We start from the raw sequence: 21,554 nt of genomic DNA, 5'->3' as shown, positions 1-21,554 counted from the left end.
AAATAAAAGCAGCAAAATCATTTTTAAATGCCTCGGCTCAGTCAGACTCCAGCCATGCTGACAATAGCTGCATGATCGGACATGGTTGCAAGTTTACTGGTGCTTTTCTAACGTAAGCACATGCGTTGTAGTGATTGGAGACAAAGTTAGACAGGCAAGGCTGAAATGGTTTAGACGTGTGCAGAGGAGGGATGGACAAAGGATGCTGAGGAAGACCGCAGAGAAGGTACAAGAGTTCTCTGTTATGAGGTATTTATTTAAATCCTTTTGCTGGATTTAATTTGTAGCCATGCAGAGGTGCAACACCTACATTTAAGTTTGATAATTATGAGGTTACAACGTCAGACTTAAAGCTTACTGATAGTATACTGTGCATATAAGGACAGCACTACCTTATGGTTAACATGATCACATATGTTAGATTAATTGCTAAAATACAATCAACAATTGAAGCAGTACAGATTCACCAGCACTTATTTCTAAAGCAGGTCTAGAACTAATCTGAGCATGTTTAAAAAGCCTTAACGGCCTCCATGCAGTGATGTGAGCGCAGGAAACGAGGGAAGGAGTCCTTGGCCATCAGACTGTAGATCCTCTGCTGTGCTTTGTTGAATGTGTTGGGACATGGAGAGTCCATCACACTCAGCAGAGCCTCCCGGGTCTCAGCATCCAGGTTTACCTAACGAGGGAAAAGTTATTTAAATAAGTTTTGTTCTTCATCATTTGCTGTTTAGTGATGTGTGCTCCTCTCTACCAACCTCCTGTGGAGCGTCAGGGTTGATAAACTGGCTGTAGATGCTGCAGGCCTTGTTCTTCTGCAGGTTTGAAGGGGAAACCCTGTAATCCTTGCAAGCCAGCCAGAACTGAAGGTTCTCCTCACTGAACTCGGAGCGCAGGAACGCCCGAAAGGCCTGCAAACCACCTGAGAGGAAGAAGAAAAGAAGAGCTAGAAGAACGGTTCAGGTTTGACACAAATTTCAGCTAAACATCTGAGCTTTTCATGTTTTTACTTGGTTACAAAAATTCAAAAATACTGTTCTAAAAGCCATTTTTACACAGTTCCTATGATAAACTGTGCCACTGGAATTAACATTGAGTTATGTGAGATTATAATATTATTTTATGCCATGTTAGACCCTTAATTAAAGATTGTGAATTATTATGTAGTTTTAGTTTGCATTATTCTCCTGAATTAGAAGAAGGTGATAACTATTGCATTTGTTAAACTGATTTGCATTACATTAGACTGCTGATTTATTGTGAATGAATGATATTGTTTTATGATGCATTATACTGCTGAGTTATAAGAAATACTGTTCGCAGAAAGTCATCGCCTTATTTGTCTGATTAGAAGAGAACGGAACATGCTGGAGTTTTCTGCCCCATCTCAGCAGGAGCAGATAAACAGGGAGCCAAGGTCATAGCTTAGGCGCCGTGTGAGAGAAAGCATGTGAATGTTTAGGCTTTTATGATTAGGTGGGGGCCACTAGAGGCTATAAGAGTTTGATCAATGCTCCACCATTTTGAGATCTGATGCTGTCTGCGTACGGTGTCCATCTCCCACGCGTGTGATCATTAAAATCATCGTTTGACTCAACCCGGCCGGACCAGTGTGGTTATTGTGGTTTTTCCTCTTGTATCCATCCCCAATATTTGAATCCGTAACAGTTATTTCACCTTAATTCTCCTTATTGAGGCTTAAATAGTACAAAATATGCAGTTGTCAAACACAGCTGACTGCCTTTCCTTTGATACATACTGTTTTAAATAGTAAGTTAGCATTAGCAACACTAAAAAATAAATTAGCCAACAGTAATATGATGGTTTTCACCATCTATCTAGAGTATTAAGAATACAGGAGATATAGATGTATAAAAGTAAAGGTACTTTTACTTTACAATTAATTAATTATAAGAATTAACTCAGTAAAAAGTAAAAAGCAGTTCAGTTAGGATGCACCCTGAATAAACATTACCATGTCACATTTTTAAAAAGGAAGAACACTATATGTTAGTGATAATAATGCCTAATGTCTTCAGATTTTTAGCTGAAATATCAGTGTGCGTTCTTATGTACAAAATAAAAGCACTTTGCTGCCTGTGCAAACGACTGATTAACCTTTCTCAGTAAAGATGTGCTAGAATTAACCAGAAAAAGGTCAAATCTCCTCACCCTCCAGTAACATTGAGCTGTTTTTCATGTTTGAATATTAAAGTGGTGACTGACTTCAGAAGCAAAATAAAGTGAATCTTACTTTTGCTGTTCAGCAGCGTTTCCAAGTCTTGCAGAATTCTTCCGTCCTGAGTCCTGATAAAAGGGGCACAGGGAGTCAGAAATGTAGCTTCAGCTCCTCTGATTTACTCCTTATTCAAAATACGGGTTTCAGTGAACTTACTTGTTCTTGTGGTGGGTCTCAGCCAGGTGGCTTAGCTTCACCCGCATCTCTTTTGCCCTGAAACACAGACAAAAGAAGATGTAAAACAAACTCAGGGTTTCATTTATTAATGTAAAACATAATATCAAAAATAAACACGTACTTCTCCAGACATGAGGAAGGCAGGTAGGAGAGCCCCCTACACATTGAAGCTGCTAGTATTAAATGATCTGCAAAGGGAAAATTAACCGAGCTGTATTTGAAGAATTATTCCGAGCCAGTCTCCTGGACTAAAGCGTGCTGCTCTTATATACAGCAGTCCGCCCGTGTGCTATCTGATCTGTCAATCTGCTTCGATTAGAACAGCAGGTGTGGAGATGGGAAGTGAATAGAGATTAAAACCGTTGAATGAGAGGCTGTATACGTGCTCAAAGGCCATGTAGTCCTGTCAACAAGAGATACAAACACAGTCAATATATAATATAATAGTAGGAAAATCACATGTGTGAGTGTACATGAGTGGTCAGGGTACACCTGTCATCTTAAAAGTGTGTCATAAACGAAACACAGAGTGGGCTGCAGAGTTATATCACAGAAGAATAAAGTGATGAGGGAGGAGCAGGTGGACAGGCACAACCACTCATCGCTGGAGAATGTCTGAGATCTGCAGGCCGGAGATGATGATGGACAAGCTGGTGGACAAAATTAGAGGAACATCTGGCAAAATCATTAAATAAGGTTCAGCTTTTCTTCTCCATTTCTAATTTGTTAGTTGGCTGTTTTATAACCCTCTTATGTGGCTCTCTGCAGACAGTGCTCATCTGTATGTCACTGCAAATAATGTTAAAAAGAGAGCTAAAACTTTGTGCCAAATTCTGATCGACTCCATATTACTGTAAATTTGTAAAAATCAAATCAGAGACACATAGAGACAAAAATGCTTCTGTTGAATCATAACTTCCATTGTTTGAATAATGTGACGTATGGGAGGCCTGCAGATTATGTCGTGCTCCTCCTGAATGAAAAGATGACACTGGTTGGTTAAACATTTGCACACATGAGTCAACTAATTTTTAAATACTGGTGTTTCATTAGACGCTGTGAGGAAAATCCCAAATTATCTGAGATACTCAGAAAGATCCCCAGCTGTGTTCTTGTTCATTGATGTTCCTGTCTCACCTGGAGAGAAATATCATTTATGAATACATATCAGTGCATTCGGTTATCTTCACTGTTTAAATTAATGACTTGAACATGCACGAATATCCTCTCTACATGTTAGTGATTCCTTTTTTTCCTTCGACCTTATGCTTTTGCCAGCTGTGATAGGTTATAAAATCTCCGTGCTCATCTTCAAGAGCTGCAGGGAAGAAGCAGGAATTTTGTGACATAACTAGTGTGGAAGCCAGTCACGTGTGATTTGGAAACTTGAAACCTCCAAACACACTGAAAATAACGAAGAAGGGGACACCTTGTGCCCAACAGCGGAATTGTTGAAATACCTTGAATAATTTTAGGTAATATACTGTGTTAAAATAAACAGAGAGTGGTTATGCACGTGAATACTCAAAGTATTTTTAAAAAGTCAAACTAGTATAGTTAAAATCCAGCATGCACGAAAGTGTCCAGCCTTTAAAAACCGTTCGCAAAGTACATTGAAGGTAAAGAAGCTCATTTAGCAGAATGTTTTTCAGTGATATACAATTCTGTGCAGGCTTTCAGCTTTAAGTCAAGGGATTTCACAAAAGTACTGCATTAACTGTTTAGGAAGTGCCGCCATTTTTAATCATATTGCTCAATAGTAAAGGGACAAATTAACATAACTTTAAATATAAGGAATTTGTACTTTAATTACAGCATGGCTGTTTGAAAGGCCACTGTGGTGGTGAACAGAGGCAAAACTAAGAACACTGTCACTGTCCAAATACTTATGGACCTAAATGTATTAGCCTGTTATAAGCATTAGGGAACCATGGACTGATGATCTTAGTATTTATTTAGAATCTGGCCCAGGGGCTCTAGCTGATGTCATGTGAGAAGTCCTTGTCGTAAACAGTTAATAATTCTTTTTATTGACGCAAAATAAATTGCCGGCTTCACACTCTGAGTACACTGCGGACACACACGGATCGGACACTTCTCCACCAGAAGGCTTCAGCAGCAGCAGCAGGAGGACGACTGCGTGTTTCGGTCGCTTCCTGCTTCCTCAACAAGAGTGTCTGAGAAATCTGCAAGACGCAGCGCCAAGCGCCGCAGAACACGGAGACCCGCTGAAGCCAAGGGGAGCCCGCTTGCGTGGTTTCCAGTGCTGTTTTAGGATTGAGCGGACCTGCCGGTTTCTCCTGCGTCCTGATCCTCCGCATCCGCCCGAGCATGGGCGGCGAGTCGGTCTGCAGATAAACACACTGTGAGTGCGCCTCAAAATGGTCTCGTAGATGTTATAATTAGACCGTAACAGCGTGCGTAACGCTGTGAGGATCAAGTGAAAGGTGTTGTCATGTATTTAAAGGATAAAATGCTGTTGTGTATGTGGATGAACATGTGAGCCGGGGTATTTCATGGCATTCCCAGTTTACCGGTAATAACCAGTAACTCAGTTACTGGAGAGTGTTCGAACACATCAGTATTAGGTTACAAATTTAGTAAACGTTCCACTCGATGCCCACATGCCCTGCTGCTTGCATTCATTTTTCAAAATAGGCTAATCGTAGCCTATCAGATTAACAGGGTGGGCACAGTAACAGCGCCTTACACAACTCACACTACGTCCTGTGCTGCAAACTCAACTACAATACACACTCGACTCGACTGAATCGACTACACATCCACTATGAATAATAGCGTTCAACTCTATTCATTTCAAATGGTGTTTTATAACAGGAACACTATGTAACAGCTACAGTACACCCAGTTTAACCCTGCCAGATGTAATCTCTACCTATCATCAAGGCTTTGTAAACAAAACTGTGACGGCTGCCTGTTATCAACAGATACAATGCACACACACACACACACACAAAAAAAATAAATAAATTTGAGGTTTAAAACTGCAAAATAGTGAGTTTACATCTGAAGCTTCCTCCTCGTGTTATCTCTGCTCAGGGGCATCTAGTTTTGGGTTAAAGCTCTTCGGTGGCAGGAGGAGCCTTTTCTAGCTTGGAATGAAATGTTTGTTTTTCCTTTGCTGTGTTTCATCCGTAAGTAAATTAGTCATAGTTAAATTGCCTGAATGCATCAGCTTGGTGACTGAATTTTGATTTCTCAAAAATAGTGGAGGCTCTACTAGAGGTGTAGAGGTGCTACATTCACCTTATACAAATGAAGCTGACCTCCTTGGCCTCGCTTTTACACCACTAATTTATTGTATCTAAGTGACAGCTAATGGCATGAATCAACAAAGGAGGGAAGGCAAAGTGAGGGGAGTCAGCTGTTAACAAAGGTTAGCAGAGCACAGATAACAGGCTTAGGATGGTTTAGCAATTGTTAAAGACAGTGAGCCAGTTTCAGATGTGACATCTACCAAAATGACCCAGTACAACTTACAACCAACAGTATGAAACACATGGCCTTTCATTTCAGAAACAGTCAGAGTGAGTGAAGCAGCCCCAGGCCCCTCTCCAAATGATCTGCAAAATGTAACACAAACTGAGGTCACATCACGGCAACTCAGAGTTATTCCAAACAATCATTTCTATCCAGAATAGTTTCAACTGAAAGCTTAGCCACACTAATGCCAAGTGTCTTCGTGATATGCTGGACCAGTGACTCTCAGCAATTAGACAGTGAGATTTTCAGGCTGATAAAACAGCATTTTTAAAATACCACAGTGACACTGCTTCTTATTTAAAAAAGAAAATTATGTAGACACTTTTATGGGTGCGTTTATTCAGCTTTTGCTGTTTGCTGTACACCACCACCTCTTTGTACACCCACAAAGATTGTCATATGTTCCAAAACCACCCGATATATATCTGCAAAAACAGTAGACTTCCTTATATGATATATTTAACTTCTGCTTTAAACGTGAAATAAATACCAACAGAAAGTGGCTGTTATATATTATTTTATCACATATATCATTAAATTGAATGGATTTCATTATTCTGTTATTCAGCCTACACAACCAAAGGACTGTAATTGTAGTTATTTCTCACTATGTGGAAACGCCCTCTGGTGTGACTAATCACAGAAGCTCCACCACTACCACGTCTATTCAACAGACCAATCACTGCAAGGACATGAGGCCCCCCTTTATTACAGTCACTGGCCCCACACAAGGTATTTTCGCTTTCTTCCAAAAGAGCTCCTTAGCGGAAGCTGGGAGACTTATTTAAACTTTCACAATTATCAGGATACTCACATTGTTACAACTTCTAGTGTGTCTCAGTGATCTGGGTAGACCTCTAATGTACCTTAGCACTAAACAGGCTGAAAACAGTGTTAGGCTGTAAGAAGGTTAAGAGGCTTATACAGGCTACAGTATGTTATGAGATGAGGATCCAAACATGGGGAGATTTTAAGGTGGGCAGACTATTGGACATATCATAGTTTTGTTTTTTGTTTTTTTTAATCAAATGCAGAATATGAACAGTTAATTATTAGCTACACTGAAAGATACAGATCAAGAAAGAAAGGGGGCCCACAGAGACTGGTTATGATTGGGGTCCAGGGTCCTGCGCTGTGCCCCTGTTTCTGCTTAATATTACATTTGCTGCCTCTGCAAAACCCGCCAACCAGATAACAACTGTTTGCAGTCAGTTTTAATAATTTTCTCGATTGTTTTTGGTCTCTTTCTTTGCAGCCCATAAGCTTCAGTTTACTGACCCTAATGGGTTGCAATGCTCTCATTAACAAAACTTAATTTTGATAACTGAATAGTTTGTTGTACAAATGAAAGTTTGAGGTATTCACAGATAAACAGACATACTGTTCTGTGTCAGGCTGTGGATACTGAACTGGTGCCCCTGTATCTTATCAGCTAACTCTGACTGGTGACCAGTCATGGGACCCCAGTGGACTTGGTTCCCCTGGGTGCACTGCCAGGAGAGTGAATCCTCTAGTCCAGACGAGGAGCGGGAGCAGCGCTGGGCTGAACTCTTTGAACAGCTGGACATCAACAAAGATGGACACATTGACATCCTTGAACTGCGGAGAGGGCTGGCAGACCAGGGGCTTTCCAAAGGCTCAGTAGAGAAGGTAATACAGCAGCATACAGTGATACTGTGCATTACAAATGGGTTCATTTTCTACAGATATTTGCCAGTTCACATTAGACACCTCCCAATGTCAGTGATCAGACTGTTTTGGTCTTTAGGAGCTAGCCGTCTGGGTGGCTGTAGCTCAGGTGGTAGAGCAGGTCACCTACTAACTGGAAGGTTTGCGGTTTGATCCCAGTCTGCTCCAGTCTGCAAGCCAAATATCCTTGAGCAAGACGTTAACCCCATGTTGCTCTTCGATGCATCCATGGGAGTATGAATTTCTGTGAATGTTAGATAGTAAGCGCTTAGAAAAAAGTGCTTGTGTGAATGTGCAAGTTGTCTAAAGTGCTTTGAGTGCTCAGATAAAACAGAAAAGCACTATATAAGAACCAGTCCATTTACCATCTGACACAGTTTTACCATTAAACAGTCAATAAATCATTCCTTATCTGCTCTATGCTCTTTAAAAATCTTGTTACCTAACATGCACACAAATAGTGGGCCATTTTGATAAACGACTCTACACTTCAACCTTCCACGTCATTCAGTCTTTGCGAGCTGCGTTGACCCTAAATGTAGCTACATTTCTTGGGAGGTGCACATCAGATTACGTGGAATGTTACACCGTAGGGTTAAAAGGAGTTTCCAGTTACATCATAAATTATGAAGCAGATTTCCCGCTGAAGCATAATTTAAGCTCAAAATGGTTCCTAGCAGAGTGGGAGAGTCCTATTGTCTTCCCAGTCTCATTACACATTTCCACCCAGCTGAATCCTGGAAAAAGGAAAGTTGAGTTCCCAGAAAGTTGATTCTGTTTACCTGGACGTTGAGAAATGCAATGTCCAGGTAAACAGGATCAACGTTCTGGGAACTCAACTTTCCTTACCTTTATGACTGAGCGTGCAATACATTTATTCAGGGTGGTTATAGCGAAGATTTTAACCCTTTAAAGCCGGTCGGAGCGGGCACGCTCCATTTTGCGTAACTATTTTTAAATCCCGGTAGCACTGCAACCACGTAAGCTAGCGCAATAATTTTTTTTGCATATGAAACCAGAGGAGTTGTACTTACATCTTATGCCATCAGCTTGTCCTCGGTCACAGTTTCCTTCCACATATAGCTTTGCAAAAACTGCATAAAAAGCACTTGCAGCAACAAAAACATAATATTCCAGAAACACGCTTTGCCGATCCGATCAGCTGTTTGTAACACTTCCTACGTCCATCAGCGTGAACTGTCGCATGTCCGCCATGACCTGCCCGAAACCGGAAGTGACGTAATTTTGCGGAAATGTAGTTTTTTACGATTGGGGCCTTATGAGCCTACACTTGTGTTTTTAAAAGTTATGTTTGAGTTTATGATTTTCTGTGTTGTTTCTGGGATGCTTACGACTCATATTGCACTGCTGGAAATAGTTTATTTTGATGCATATGCTGTTATTTTGCATATTTGCACTATAATATTTATTTTCGTTTTTCCTGCAGTGTATGAAAATTGGTGTATTTCAAAAATAAAACTATGAAGACACTTAAAATAAATTTCTTGTGGTGGGAAACTAGTTTGTCCAACTTTTTTGTATTTACAGTTTTGAGGGATAAGCCTCTTAAATTTCTCTAACTAGAAATATATGTTAAAAAAACAAAAACGATTTTCAATATTTTTGTAGTTTATTGCACTTTTTTGCAATTTATGTAATTACAATGCACCTAATGCAGACATATTATTAAAGTTTGGGCTATAATGGTTGTATTGATGTATAGCAACTTGAAATGCTCCCAAAAATGGCTCCACAGCATGTAAAAATATAATATAAGCTCTGGCGAACTTGGTTCTATGGTAGGTCTTAAAGGGTTAAACAAGTAGATAAGAATGAAAGTGAAGACATTTCAGCTTTGTATTTCTTTTATTTTAGATAGTTTTGTAAGCCTGCAATTATGCTTTTGTTATTTCTTTGGTTTTTCCACATCTAATTTTAGTTTTAGATGATAACTTTGGTCCCCAGGTGGCCTACTGTCTCTACAACAGATCACACTCGAGAGAGAATATATCCACCAAAATCCTCCAGCAGGCTTCTACTTTTGGGCTTTGCCATTTGCCATTTTTGTATATTGAAGTCAAGGTGCATTAGAGGACTCATGAGGGCTGGTCTCTGTAAATGGCAAACATAAGTAGAGGGCACTCTGTAGTACCAGCAGCCACTTCACATTAAAGGTCACATCAAGTCAGTTTAGTTGTAAAGAAAGATTTTTAAACCAGATGCTGGTTTCAGATAAAACCTCAGTAATTCAGCTTTTCAGTGCTTTTTTGCCATTACTTGTTGCTCTACTGTTGGAAGGTCATTGTTTAACTCAGTGGTTTAACCTGCTTATGCATGGGTTTTTGTGGGAAGGAGAAACTGTGTCTAAATTTCACCTTCCTGCACACTTTCTATTCATTAAGAATAGCACCCGTTCATCTTTCCTCTTCTCTTTACATTAAACAACCAGGAAAGGCAAAATCTCTGCCCTTCTCCCTTTACCTTCTAGTTCCATCTTATCTGCATCCTTACTATTTATGCAGCAGCAGCAGCAGCAGCAGAGAACATAAACAGCATGGATTTGTATTGAGAAAGCACACACGGTGTCTCTCTTCTCTCTTTGAGTGTTTGTTTTGGTAAAAAGTGTCTGGGTCACCAAGAGAACTCATCAGTTCTTCTAGTTCTGCTTCTTCTCTCGCCTGGACTGTGTGAAAACTGTAAGCTCCTTGCTCCTCTTTGTGAATTAAGAGGGCTGCAAGCATAATATGGTTTATTTCAGAGTTTGAGGCTTATGTTAGGGTAAGATTTAATGTGTGAGTGTCTGTCTTTGCACACATGTAAAGGGCAGCGGGATGCTATTTTGGTCGAAGGAGCAGGACTTTGTAAGCTGAGATTAGTAACCTTTTGCTCTGTCATATGCTTGATCTCTCTACACATGGATAATTGTCCAGTTTCTTTTTCTCCTGTAACATTTATCACTGCTTCTGTGTAATTCACTCTCTACTTTCAGTGTGTTTTGGCCCCTGTTTTTCCAAGAATATTTCTGCGACAGAGTTACTTTTTAGGTAACTAGACAGGGATTCTTATTGTTATTTGAGCCACTACATAAAACAGAGATGGACACCAAAGTTTTGGAAAAATGGGGTGTAGCTGTAACTGTAAGGAGAGTAAGGGTTGCAGGGTGGCATACTAGTCATCCAAACCTTTTGTGGACATTCATAACACACATGGCCAAAATTTCAAATGATAACGTCATGGTAAAGTCAGCATACATAAATGTGTTCACTGTAAGTCATACAGCTCTTACAGTGAACACATAAGAGACTATTGTTTTCTCTTCATGAGGGGCAGCCAATCAGAATGAAATGGCTTGTTATAGACTGAGGAGCTGCACACAGATAAATGTCATACAGTATGTGAAAAAGTCCAAACATTCTTTTTTCTTTTTATGTTTTCTAAAATTTCAAAACTTCTAGATTGCAAACAACAAATTTGTCTATCATTTTTTAACTTGATAAGATATGAAACTGTGTCAGTTCTGACAAACGTAAATACTCAGCAGATAAATGATTGTTTATAATCAATTAAAATTCAGATAAAAACTCCTTTACATTTACATGAAACCGTTGATTGATTACAATCCACATGGTGTCATCGCCACAGGCTAAAGATGAAAAAGTTGCCGGCATCACTAAGGAGGTAATATCCACTAACAGATTTAAGGGAAAATCGGTGCGTTGTTTATCTGCAGTTCATTCATTAGAAACTGTTTATTAAACTAAATTTTGGACACAGTTTCGAGAGATATTAGTAGACAGTGAAGTTAACAAACACTGGAAATATTGGAAAATCCGAATGGTCTTGATCGCGTCATTGCTTGGCTGTTTTTGTGCAGCTGGGATTCTCAGTGTACGTCTTTTGGACCCTTTATATGTGCTTCTAATGGAAAAAAAATGTAAACTGTGAATCATGCAAGCTACACTAATAGAAATAAACATTGAAGTGGCCCATTAAATCTTCGAGTATGGTGAATACCTTAAAAATAATTCTGTTCACAGCTTAAATTAACTATTAGCTGGATGTGTAAAGTTCAATTAATAGTTTTAGTTTATAAAACAGCCTTTTTGACTTTTTAAAACAGATGAACCGATCCTTCTTGGGAGAAAAGCATTTCATTTAACACATATTTCCTTGACTGCACAACACCTATCAGCCATATTTTCCCAACAGATTGCAAAGTTTATGTAAAGCCCAGAGGCTGCTGGACTTTTGTGAGGAGATATTTCTTTGCTGTCAAGGTCACCTCAGCTCTGTGTGCTCTGATAAGCTGAAGCAACCTTATGCTGTTGTGGAGAACTACAAACACACTGTCTTTGTAGTAATGTGTAGACAGGCTAAAGTCCATTTTTGGTCCGGATACTTTCAAGTAAAAGTAAAAGTATACTTTTAAGGACCAAGCAGCACTGTGTAATTACACTTGTTTAAAGACCTGTTTTTTGTTCTTGACCAAATGTTGTTTTACATCACGTCCTTGCTGTCAGATCGTGGAGGCCGGAGACACCAACCGTGATGGAGTCCTGGACTTAGAAGAGTTCACTCAGTATCTTCGTAGCCATGAAAAGCAGCTTAAAGACATGTTTCGCAGCCTGGACAATAACAACGATGGTCTGTATCAGATCACAACATGATAGTTTTTGTAATTATCTCACTCGTCTCTCACTCAACCCCTGTGACTTGTGGATATCTGCAGGTCGCATAGATGCAACAGAGATTCAGGTCTCTCTTCGCAACATTGGTGTGAATATTAGCTTGGAGGATGCCAACAGGATTTTGTTAAGGTATGTTATCAATCAGTAATCCATATTGCATTAATAATTCCTACGATCCCTGTCTATCATCAAAAATACTACCTGCCACCATTTCTAATAGGTTGAGCAGCGTGACACTTTCAATATTAAGCCACTGACTATGCTCTATAACCAAACTGGGGAGAATCTTTAGAAGCTGTTCAATCACCTCAGTCACAGTGACCCATTGTTACAGGTTTGTTAGTTACTCTCTAACCTAGAGATTTAGTTTTGTGGAAGATATAATGTCAATTTTTGCTGGAGTCAATCCTCACTCTGGCCCAGTGATGGAGAGGAGGGAGATTTGTAGTATTTACAAAAGCTGTCTTTTATCCATAAAACCTTGATTTTAGCCTCATATTTTAAAAAAACTAAACTGATTGAATCAGTGGATTATTTTAAGGGGATATTGAAAACATGATCTGAAGAACATTCAGAGAGTTGAAAACGTGAATATGAAGAGATCTCCACACTAATGAAACTGAGTCTTTAGAATGGATGAGAATAGCCCTTTATTGTAATTGTACATTTACAACAAAATTGTAGGTGCTCTACACCAACTGTCCTGCTGGGATAAAATATAAATAGTAGACAGCAGGAATAAATAGAAAACAAGAGAAAAATATCCAAAAATAAGAGAACGATTGAAACATTGGACAACAAAATAGTTGCAAAGTGCTCAGTAGTAGTGCAAAGAAAAGACTTGGTCTGAAAAGAGTCCATAGTGATGAAGGTTACTCCGACCATGGCTCAGACTAGGGAGGCAGGATTGGTGGGCAGGGTGTATAGTGTTTGTTGACAGTCTGAATTGCCCAGGGGAGGAAGCTGCTTGTGAGTCTGGAGGTGTGAGACCTGATTGACCTGAGGCGCTGGCCAGAGGGCAGCAGGTCAAACAGGGGGTGGGTTGGGTGCAAGGGGTCACCTGTGATGGGCCTGGTTTTCCTGAGACAGGAGGAGCTGGCGATGGCCTCAAGGGGTGGCAGAGGGCAGCCAATGATTTTTTGGGCAGTGTTAATTACCCTCTGGCAAGCCTTCCTGTTCTCAGCTGTGACCCCTGCATACCAAACGCCCAGGCAGTACTAGAGCACACTCTTCACTGAGGAGCGGTAGAATGCCAGCAGCAGGTTCTGGTCCAGGTTATTCTTCCTCAGGACATAGAGGAAGTGCAGCCGCTGAACTACTAATAGTAGTAGTAGTAGTTAATAATAAGATGAACTTTTATCGATTTACATGAACTTACTGTGGTTTCAGACGTAAGGTGTCTGAACCCTGCAGACATTCTAACCAGAGGGTGATGTCACTGTGGCTGTGTCCATCTTTGTTGTACAGTCTCTGGTGTTTTTCTTTATATGAATTTTATGACCTTTTTATCTATTTTTTAATATTTATTTATATGTGTTTCCACAGTATAGATAAGGATGGTACAATGACCATTAACTGGAATGAGTGGCGGGACCACTTCCTGTTTAACCCTATCACTAACATGGAGGAAGTGGCGTGCCATTGGAAACGCTCATTGGTAAAGTCGGAAACAAAATTTATCATACAGTATGCAGTGTGTTTGACACCACGGTTAAGAATTCAAAATATTTTTTTATTCCCCACTCCTTGTTACTTTTTTTTTATACATCTTCTGACCTGCATGGCTTCAGTAGATGGTGGACATCGGTGAGCAGCTGACAGTCCCAGATGAATTTTCAGAAGAGGAAAAGAAGTCTGGGTTTGTCTGGCGGCAGCTGATGGCTGGAGCCATAGCCGGATCTGTATCCCGGACTGGAACGGCCCCTTTAGACAGGCTCAAAGTCTTCCGACAGGTCAGACTGGTGCACTTACTGCCTTATCTCTCTGATCACTCTGAATTCATCCATGTGTTACTGTTTATGTATAAAAAGTCTTTTTTGAGCTCTGATGCTTTAATATTGACTTTCTTGCTTTACTCTGCCAGGTACACGGCTCCTCTGATTTTAAAGGGAATGTGCTAAGCAATTTTCAGACGATGGTGAAAGAGGGAGGAATCTGGTCTCTGTGGAGGGGAAATGGAATCAATGTCCTAAAAATTGCCCCGGAGACTGCTATCAAGTTTGCAGCTTACGAACAGGTGGAGAAAACTATGAACACACATTCAATTTTTCACCTTACACTCCTAACTCTTTCAAGGCTTTACCGTGATTCATCATTCTCTTATTATTATTATTTTCCTTTGTCCAAATATTTAAATCGTTCTAAATGATCTATTTAGATCATTGTGAAAAATAAACATATTCTCTTATTTATTCTCTCTGTATTGAATATGAATCCAAACCAGCAGCAGCTAGTTTGGTCGAGATATCGTGGAAGTGAGAAACAGATGCAGGACTTCTCAGGCTATTATTTCCTTCACTGTATTCTGGTTGCATGGCAACAAGACTGCAGAAAGTCACAATGTTTTTAACCTTCTGTGGTACAAATAAAAAAAAAAGATTTAACTAATGAGAGGTGCTTTCCTGAAAATGCTCATTAAATTCTAAAACATGACAGTGTTGTTTCCTCATTAAGGATGTCACCCAAAATGTTGACTTCCTCATTGTGTATTATTATACACAATAAACGCTTTCCCCTCGCTCGTGCACCAGTTTTGCGTGTAAACTTTACGTCTAATTTTGTTTCATAACTGCGATGTAAATATACTGTTTATACTGTCCTTAATCATTAATTATATGAATAAATAAACATTTGATTTTGTGAAATTCTCTTGCATTTTAAATTTAAAATTATTGCTTTTGTTTATGAAGGCAAAGATTTTTTTTCTTTGCCTCAAAAGAAAGGAAGTGTTTTTACGGGGTGTTATGCAGTGGCTTTACTGGTCTGTAAATGTTGCACCTGATCTAAAACAATGGGACTCCAGTATTAGACTAACAGGCATTCAGCTTCCGTTACCTACTGATCTACTAGAAATTCTGAGAACCACAAACCCTCCAAATCCTGGAGTGCTCACCACTGACCCAATCTGAGGCTCACTTTGTGCTATTTCTCGATTCTATTACTCTCTTTCCTTGCTGTTTCCATTACCAGGCCTTCAGTTTTTGTTTTTTGCTTTTTTACCAGGTAGATTTTCTACAAGTGTTTTAGTTGTTCTAGCATCCAATATTGAGGAAAGCTGCTGATAGCTACCAGTCATCTTTTTTTTAAAATTTCACAACTCAAGGCTTGAATTTCTTGGACATTTTGTGCTTGGTGACATCTTAAAAGCAAAGCTTGCATGGAACAGATGTAAAAGCTGACAGTCATGTTATTCTTATTGTTCAGTTTACTTTTTAACGATACATTAACAATAATTGCCAAAATAATTTGTCTTTCTTCTCTGATTGTACAACCATTTCACATTATTAACTTAAAAATTATGTATTTCTGCACAGATCAAGAAAATGATGCGTGGCAGTAATGAATCTAGGACTTTAAAAGTACATGAGAGATTCGTTGCCGGTTCTTTGGCTGGAGCAACAGCTCAGACAGCCATCTATCCAATGGAGGTAACAGACATAAAGAATATTTTTATATTATTGAGAAAACACATTTTATAGACTTAATGAAAATGAACAAGTTCTCTCCTTTTGTCTGCTTCTGTTTCTTTTCCTTCTCTCTTCTTCCCCTTAGGTGTTAAAGACCCGTCTCACACTGAGAAAAACAGGTCAATACTCAGGAATAGCAGACTGTGCCAAACAGATCCTACAGAGAGAAGGCGTCGCAGCCTTCTACAAGGGCTATATACCTAACTTGCTGGGTATTATCCCTTACGCTGGCATCGATCTGGCTGTCTACGAGGTCAGAGAGACATGAAAACCTACAGCTCCCGCTGTGTTTTCCTTAGTCTTGACCTTCTTTTCATGTCTTTTATTCAACAGACTCTGAAGTTTTCTTGGCTGAACAGGAACAGAGGTTTAGTGGACCCAGGGGTCACGGTGCTGGTTGGATGTGGTGCCGTGTCCAGCACTTGTGGACAACTGGCAAGTTACCCTTTGGCGCTGATCCGTACCCGAATGCAAGCGCAAGGTGAGGATACGCGTGCTTGTACTCACAGTTACAAATAAGTGACAAGTGAGAGGAATTTCAACACATGCTGGTGTGCAAAGAAATTCCTTCATATATGAATTTTATATTTATAAGATTTGATGTGACTCTCCAGGCGATACATATGGTAAAGCATCATTCAAAGCATCAACTGCACATAATCGCATAAAGTAATGAGGGCAACTGTTTTTATTGTGCTAATACAGCTGAAATGGACAAGTACTACAATATAAGCTGATGCCGTCTCGAAGAAATATTGTCATATGCTTTGGTTATTGACAATTACGGTTCTGAGGGGTTGTGCACTTTAGTCGAATAACTGTCTTACGGCTAATTTAGCCTTCTGCTGTAAATCTATGTAAAGCCTACGATGCAACCTACGTAAGTGGCCGAATTCTTTAGCAGAATTCATGCTTTCGTGGGGGTTTTTATGGGTTAGTTAGTTATATGTTGCCCCGGCCATAATAGAAAGAAATAAAGTGTTGGGTCCTTTTTCCTGTGTCCTGTGTCCCTTCTATTTGTTCTGGTCATAGGGAAACAAATTATTTCCATTTGTTTGGAAATCCACAGGAAAAATTAACAGTACTGAAAAGGCCAATCACAATAGTCGCAGGTTGCATCTATGCATCTATGTCATTAGATTTCCAGGGAGATACAAATCAGGTTACAGTGTACTTATGGCATAAATGTAAAACATAAATTTAAAACAGAATCATAAACTGCCTGTTAGCAAGATGTCGAGCCACCAGAGGGCTTTTAAACAGTAGACCAAAAAAAGGAAACAAAGAACATCTTAGTCCAAGGTATATTTCTTAACTTTTTTCCAGAGTCTTTAGCTCAGTTTTCTTTCAACAGAGTTTGCTTAGTGTTTATAACAAGTTCAGAAATATGTAGGATTGACATGTTCAGCTCCATCAGATGAAGACCATATTGTGCCCCTTGTGTTAAAATGATCTTGATGTGGCTCATCTCTTTACTTTCCCAACAGCTTCAGTGAAGGGAGCCCCTAAAGTCTCCATGCTGACATTGCTTCAAACCATTTTGAGCCAGGAGGGCATCACTGGACTTTATCGAGGAATTTCTCCCAACATGCTCAAAGTCATCCCCGCTGTGAGCGTGTCCTATGTCGTCTATGAATACACAAGGATATTCCTTGGAGTGGATATAGAGGGTAGGAGGGTAGGAAAAGGAAAGGGGTAGCAAAAGGAGAAACTGTGGTGCTTTTTACCTGCAAGCTGTTGGAAGTGCATGGGTCGACAGGCTTTTGAATGATACAAGAGAATGTAAGTCTTGAATTTTGAAGATAAGGATGAGAGAAATCGACATATATACTGTATGTTATATATACAGTAATCTGTTTGAAATTCTGACATGTAGGTGACATGTGATCTGTAATTGCTTTGCAATGCATGTCAGCAGATGTGTGAAAGCTAACAGACTGACATTTTGCTGCTGGAGTGACCTGGACATATGAGGATTTGCATGAACTTGACTGAGAACAGGTAAAAGGTATAGTCGATCTTGAAAACCATATTATATTGCTACAACATTTTTTTTTTTCTTCCAGGTGGTACTTAGAGAAGATGGAGGGCTGATCCAATTTCCTCAATTCTCTCTAAGTAGAGAGACTTACAGGGTCTCCCAGTCCCACATATTTTACATGTAAGGGGTCTGATCTCCATGGGGATACTCTTTAAGAGACATCACTGATTGGCTACAGAGTCAGAGAACCTAGGTTACAAAGTAACTAACTGTTCTCTTATGTATCAAGGCTCTCTCTCCACCCATTTTCCATGTATATGAGGACTCTGTAACAAACACAGTTAGGAAACGAAGCAAATGTAGCACAAAATGGCAGCTGAGTACTAGTGTGATTGTAGAGTTCTTCTACACATAAGCATATGCTCATGGTTTTGATCCAAGATGCTACCAAAGGTTAGCTGCCTCTCCCAAGCACTACGCCTACTTGCAAATGTAAGGAAAGCCACTTGGCTACAGTGAAAAAACAACATCATTCTCAACCATATGTGAGCCATGTGCTACAGAATCTAGCATGTGTTTTTCAATTAAGTCACTTTTAGCAGTCAAATCTGGTAAAAGTGGACAAGTTCGTCCAAAAGGCTCCTGTAAAAAATTTCTGTGAGAAACACATCCTGCAATAAAGCACATGAGGTGGGAGAACTCCTAAAGGGAAGACATGCATTCTGCAGGTCCTGGACTGCCCATTTAAATGAATAGTAGGTCACCTCCACAATCCAGTGACAGGTTTTCCCAGGCAGTCTGGTCTATTACCAACGAGTAGTTCACCTACTGATCTCTGAGCACAAGTCTGAAAAAGATACATCTTGAAAACAAGGCCTTAAAGTGAAATGGAGGTTTTGTGTAAAGCACCGCCTGCATAATCTGGCAGCCAGCTGCAACACTACCTGTGTGCTGAAAGGTCTGACGTTCTCACAGCTGACACCACAACCAGCATGCACACAAAACCATTACCTCCAAATCCCATGGCAGAACAGCACAGCATAACACTACGAGCACTTTTGGCAACCAGGCAATACAGGTGCTAGTTTATGACGACCAGCAAAGGTTGTTTTCATGGCTGCAATCAGTCCCCTCAAAGCTAACAGGGACTTGTAGAAACTGGAGAATGTCAGGGGCTGTGCAGATGAGGGAATCCACCTGTCTCACATTGAACTCTCTGTTTCAACTTTGCTTGAACTACTATGTAGTCATACGAACACACCACCCTGTTTGACCAAGAGCCTTCGGCAACGCTGTGGCTGGAAACTCAGAGGCCAGGCCTAAAGCCTCAGCCTCTGTGAAAGGAGATGATAAATGTTGCTAAGATACAGACCTGATGACCACAATGATGAGGGTCACTCAACCTAAACTCTTTGCAGGACGATACAGAGGCGGGTAAAGGGATGCAGGTCAAATAGAAGGCCCCTAAGGCCACGGATGTGCCACTGTGCAGATAGCTGACTGAAAACACAACCCAGCGACACAAAGCTCACATCACCTGAGTCCTCTGAAACTGGCTGGGCTGGTGTAGCCTGTGGTGTCTTTAGGATACATTCTTCACAGCCTTGTGGGTGCATCGTTAACACTTCCTCTTGAGCCTGCGGTAACATCAAGGTTCCATTTGACTTGAACAAAGCCGGTTGTACAATCCTTTGGACAGACAGACCTGTCTTCACATCTTTTCTTACCAGCAAGTGGAAACTTCTGCTAATCACAATTACACAAACAATAGACACAAACACTCAATGCAAGTTGAACAAACTGTAACACAGTGGTCACGGGAAACACACCACACAACTCCAGTCTCTCAGTTTCAACTGTGCAAACCCTGTTTATTCTCACAATTAGTGATTTAGTGGTCACACTTTACAGTGCCCTTTCCTCCGTCTGCGTCCCTCTGATTTCTCTCTCTGCTTCACACTGCCGGTCCCAACGTCCTACTATGTAAATAAGGGAGGTCACGATTAGCTGATGACTGGCAACAGTGCCAGTCAGGCTCCCCTGGCACTGCCCCGGAACCCTCTGCCCCACCCCTCCCCTGCCGCTGCGCCACAAACCGCACCCCGCCACCATACTCATGTTTTCTGGACTCCATGGAAATCAAGTTAGTAAAAAGCCCTGCACACATTGCACCTACACTGCAGTATTGCCAACCATTGTGTGTACACCACAGGTGATGTCTTAAACAGTATACACAGTAACTGAGCTTGGGGGATCAGTCCTTGTACATGTGGAATATGTAGGGTGGAGGTACACTCCTGACTTAAAAGGGCCACAATTAGTAAAGCAAAGCAATAGGTATTGAAAAAAAAAACTACTGAAGAGGCACTCTGCCATGCATTTTCTAGAAGAGTTACAACTGAATAAAGCACACCCAAAGACTTTATGTTTTACAGAAGATGAACTGCCAAAGCCATATCAAGGAGCACAGATTGTTTCAGATAACTTCTTTGGCTAAATGCTCATGGGTAATGTCACTGTTCTTATGCAGAGAGGTATTTGAATGCTTTCTTACCACATGGGCCAGTGCCATGTACAGTATTTTCATAAACACTATACTAAGACTTATCTTTGTCTGTATCATGAAACAATAATAGTATTTAATGCAAGTGAACATTTTTTCTCAATATCAAAATATGTATCAATGAGAAATAAAATGAAAGCAGTGAACTAAATAAACTTTGTAATTTGTGTTTATTGAATGCTCCTTGTATTTGGTGACAGTGTGTTAAAAGATGAAAGTCAGACTTTAAGAACACTCCTAGTAAACCCCACCTTGTTATTTTTACCTGATATACAGCAATTATGCAATTAAATTCAAATTTAATGAATGAAAAATTGTTTGTGGGGTTTGTACTTACCGTTTCCTATGAGAAGTAATTATTTTGTGAATTTCCAAATAATTTCCTGCGGTTATCCAGGAGAGCACTTCATTGCAGTCTAGAAGCTGTTGAACGCCAGTGAAGAGTGAGTTTTTAAATGTTTCCAAATCTTTGAAATTGTCAGATTTTTCTTAATTTGCAATACAATATGAGGATTTTTTTTTAATCAGAATTGTGGCCCTTACCTTATATAATTTAGTTCTTCTAATAGTCAAGACTGTTCAATTGGGAACAGTTGATAATAATGAAGAAAGAGGAAAACCTCCAAATTCTTCAATTTCACTCAGATCAATAGCTACACAGTTCAAACTTGGACACAGTTGGGTGTTTCAACTGGACACTGATCCCAAACACACATCGAAACTGGTGCAGGAATGGATAAAGCAGGCAATAAACATAAAGGCAAAAAATAGACTCAACAGAAGCTTCTACCCACAGGCTGTCAAACATGCCCTACCTCCAACCTGATTGAAGGTTAACTGCACTGACAAGACTCATGGATGTTATATATATAATATATATATGTGTGTGTGTGTGCGTGTGTGTATGTATGTATGTATGGGTGGGTGTATCCGTATGTATGCATTTGTATGTATAACTTACACATATCTTTCTTGTGTAAATGTTACGTTATTGTGTATTTCACACAATGGAAAGATGCCAAACTGT

At 40.0% G+C, this 21,554-nt stretch overlaps 2 protein-coding genes across 3 annotated transcripts; one reads left to right on the top strand and one right to left on the bottom strand.

The window, feature by feature from the left end:
• Positions 1-57: 57 nt before the first annotated feature.
• LOC147328314 (regulator of G protein signaling 5) lies at positions 58-5,255 on the bottom strand. The gene is made up of 5 exons (XM_086296586.1): positions 2,538-5,255; positions 2,396-2,452; positions 2,255-2,307; positions 759-922; positions 58-679 (listed from the first exon to the last, which is right to left on the bottom strand). Exons 1-5 carry the CDS (start codon positions 2,579-2,581, stop codon positions 512-514), a joined length of 486 nt encoding a protein of 161 aa, XP_086152712.1. The 5' UTR covers positions 2,582-5,255; the 3' UTR covers positions 58-511.
• LOC147328313 (mitochondrial adenyl nucleotide antiporter SLC25A24-like) lies at positions 4,296-20,904 on the top strand. Of its 2 annotated transcripts, XM_086296585.1 has the most exons (12): positions 4,296-4,781; positions 7,353-7,570; positions 12,130-12,253; positions 12,339-12,426; positions 13,843-13,954; positions 14,091-14,249; positions 14,381-14,533; positions 15,831-15,944; positions 16,069-16,236; positions 16,317-16,464; positions 17,471-17,653; positions 18,050-20,904. In XM_086296585.1, the coding sequence occupies exons 2-12, from the start codon at positions 7,376-7,378 to the stop codon at positions 18,058-18,060; spliced, it is 1,455 nt and encodes a 484-aa protein (XP_086152711.1). In that variant the 5' UTR covers positions 4,296-4,781; positions 7,353-7,375; the 3' UTR covers positions 18,061-20,904. The 2 variants fall into 2 exon arrangements, with proteins under 2 accessions (XP_086152711.1, XP_086152710.1); XM_086296584.1 differs by having other exon boundaries at positions 4,298-4,781; positions 17,471-20,904.
• The last annotated feature ends 650 nt before the right edge of the window (positions 20,905-21,554 follow it).

Source organism: Aulonocara sp. 'chitande type north' Nkhata Bay, linkage group LG6 (genome assembly GCF_057382095.1).
Source record: "Aulonocara sp. 'chitande type north' Nkhata Bay isolate Kocher_YH1m ecotype deep benthic linkage group LG6, A_spYH_male_GT1.1, whole genome shotgun sequence".
In the NCBI taxonomy this organism is placed as follows: Eukaryota; Metazoa; Chordata; class Actinopteri; order Cichliformes; family Cichlidae; genus Aulonocara; species Aulonocara sp. 'chitande type north' Nkhata Bay.
This window is presented reverse-complemented; position numbering and strand designations above follow the sequence as displayed.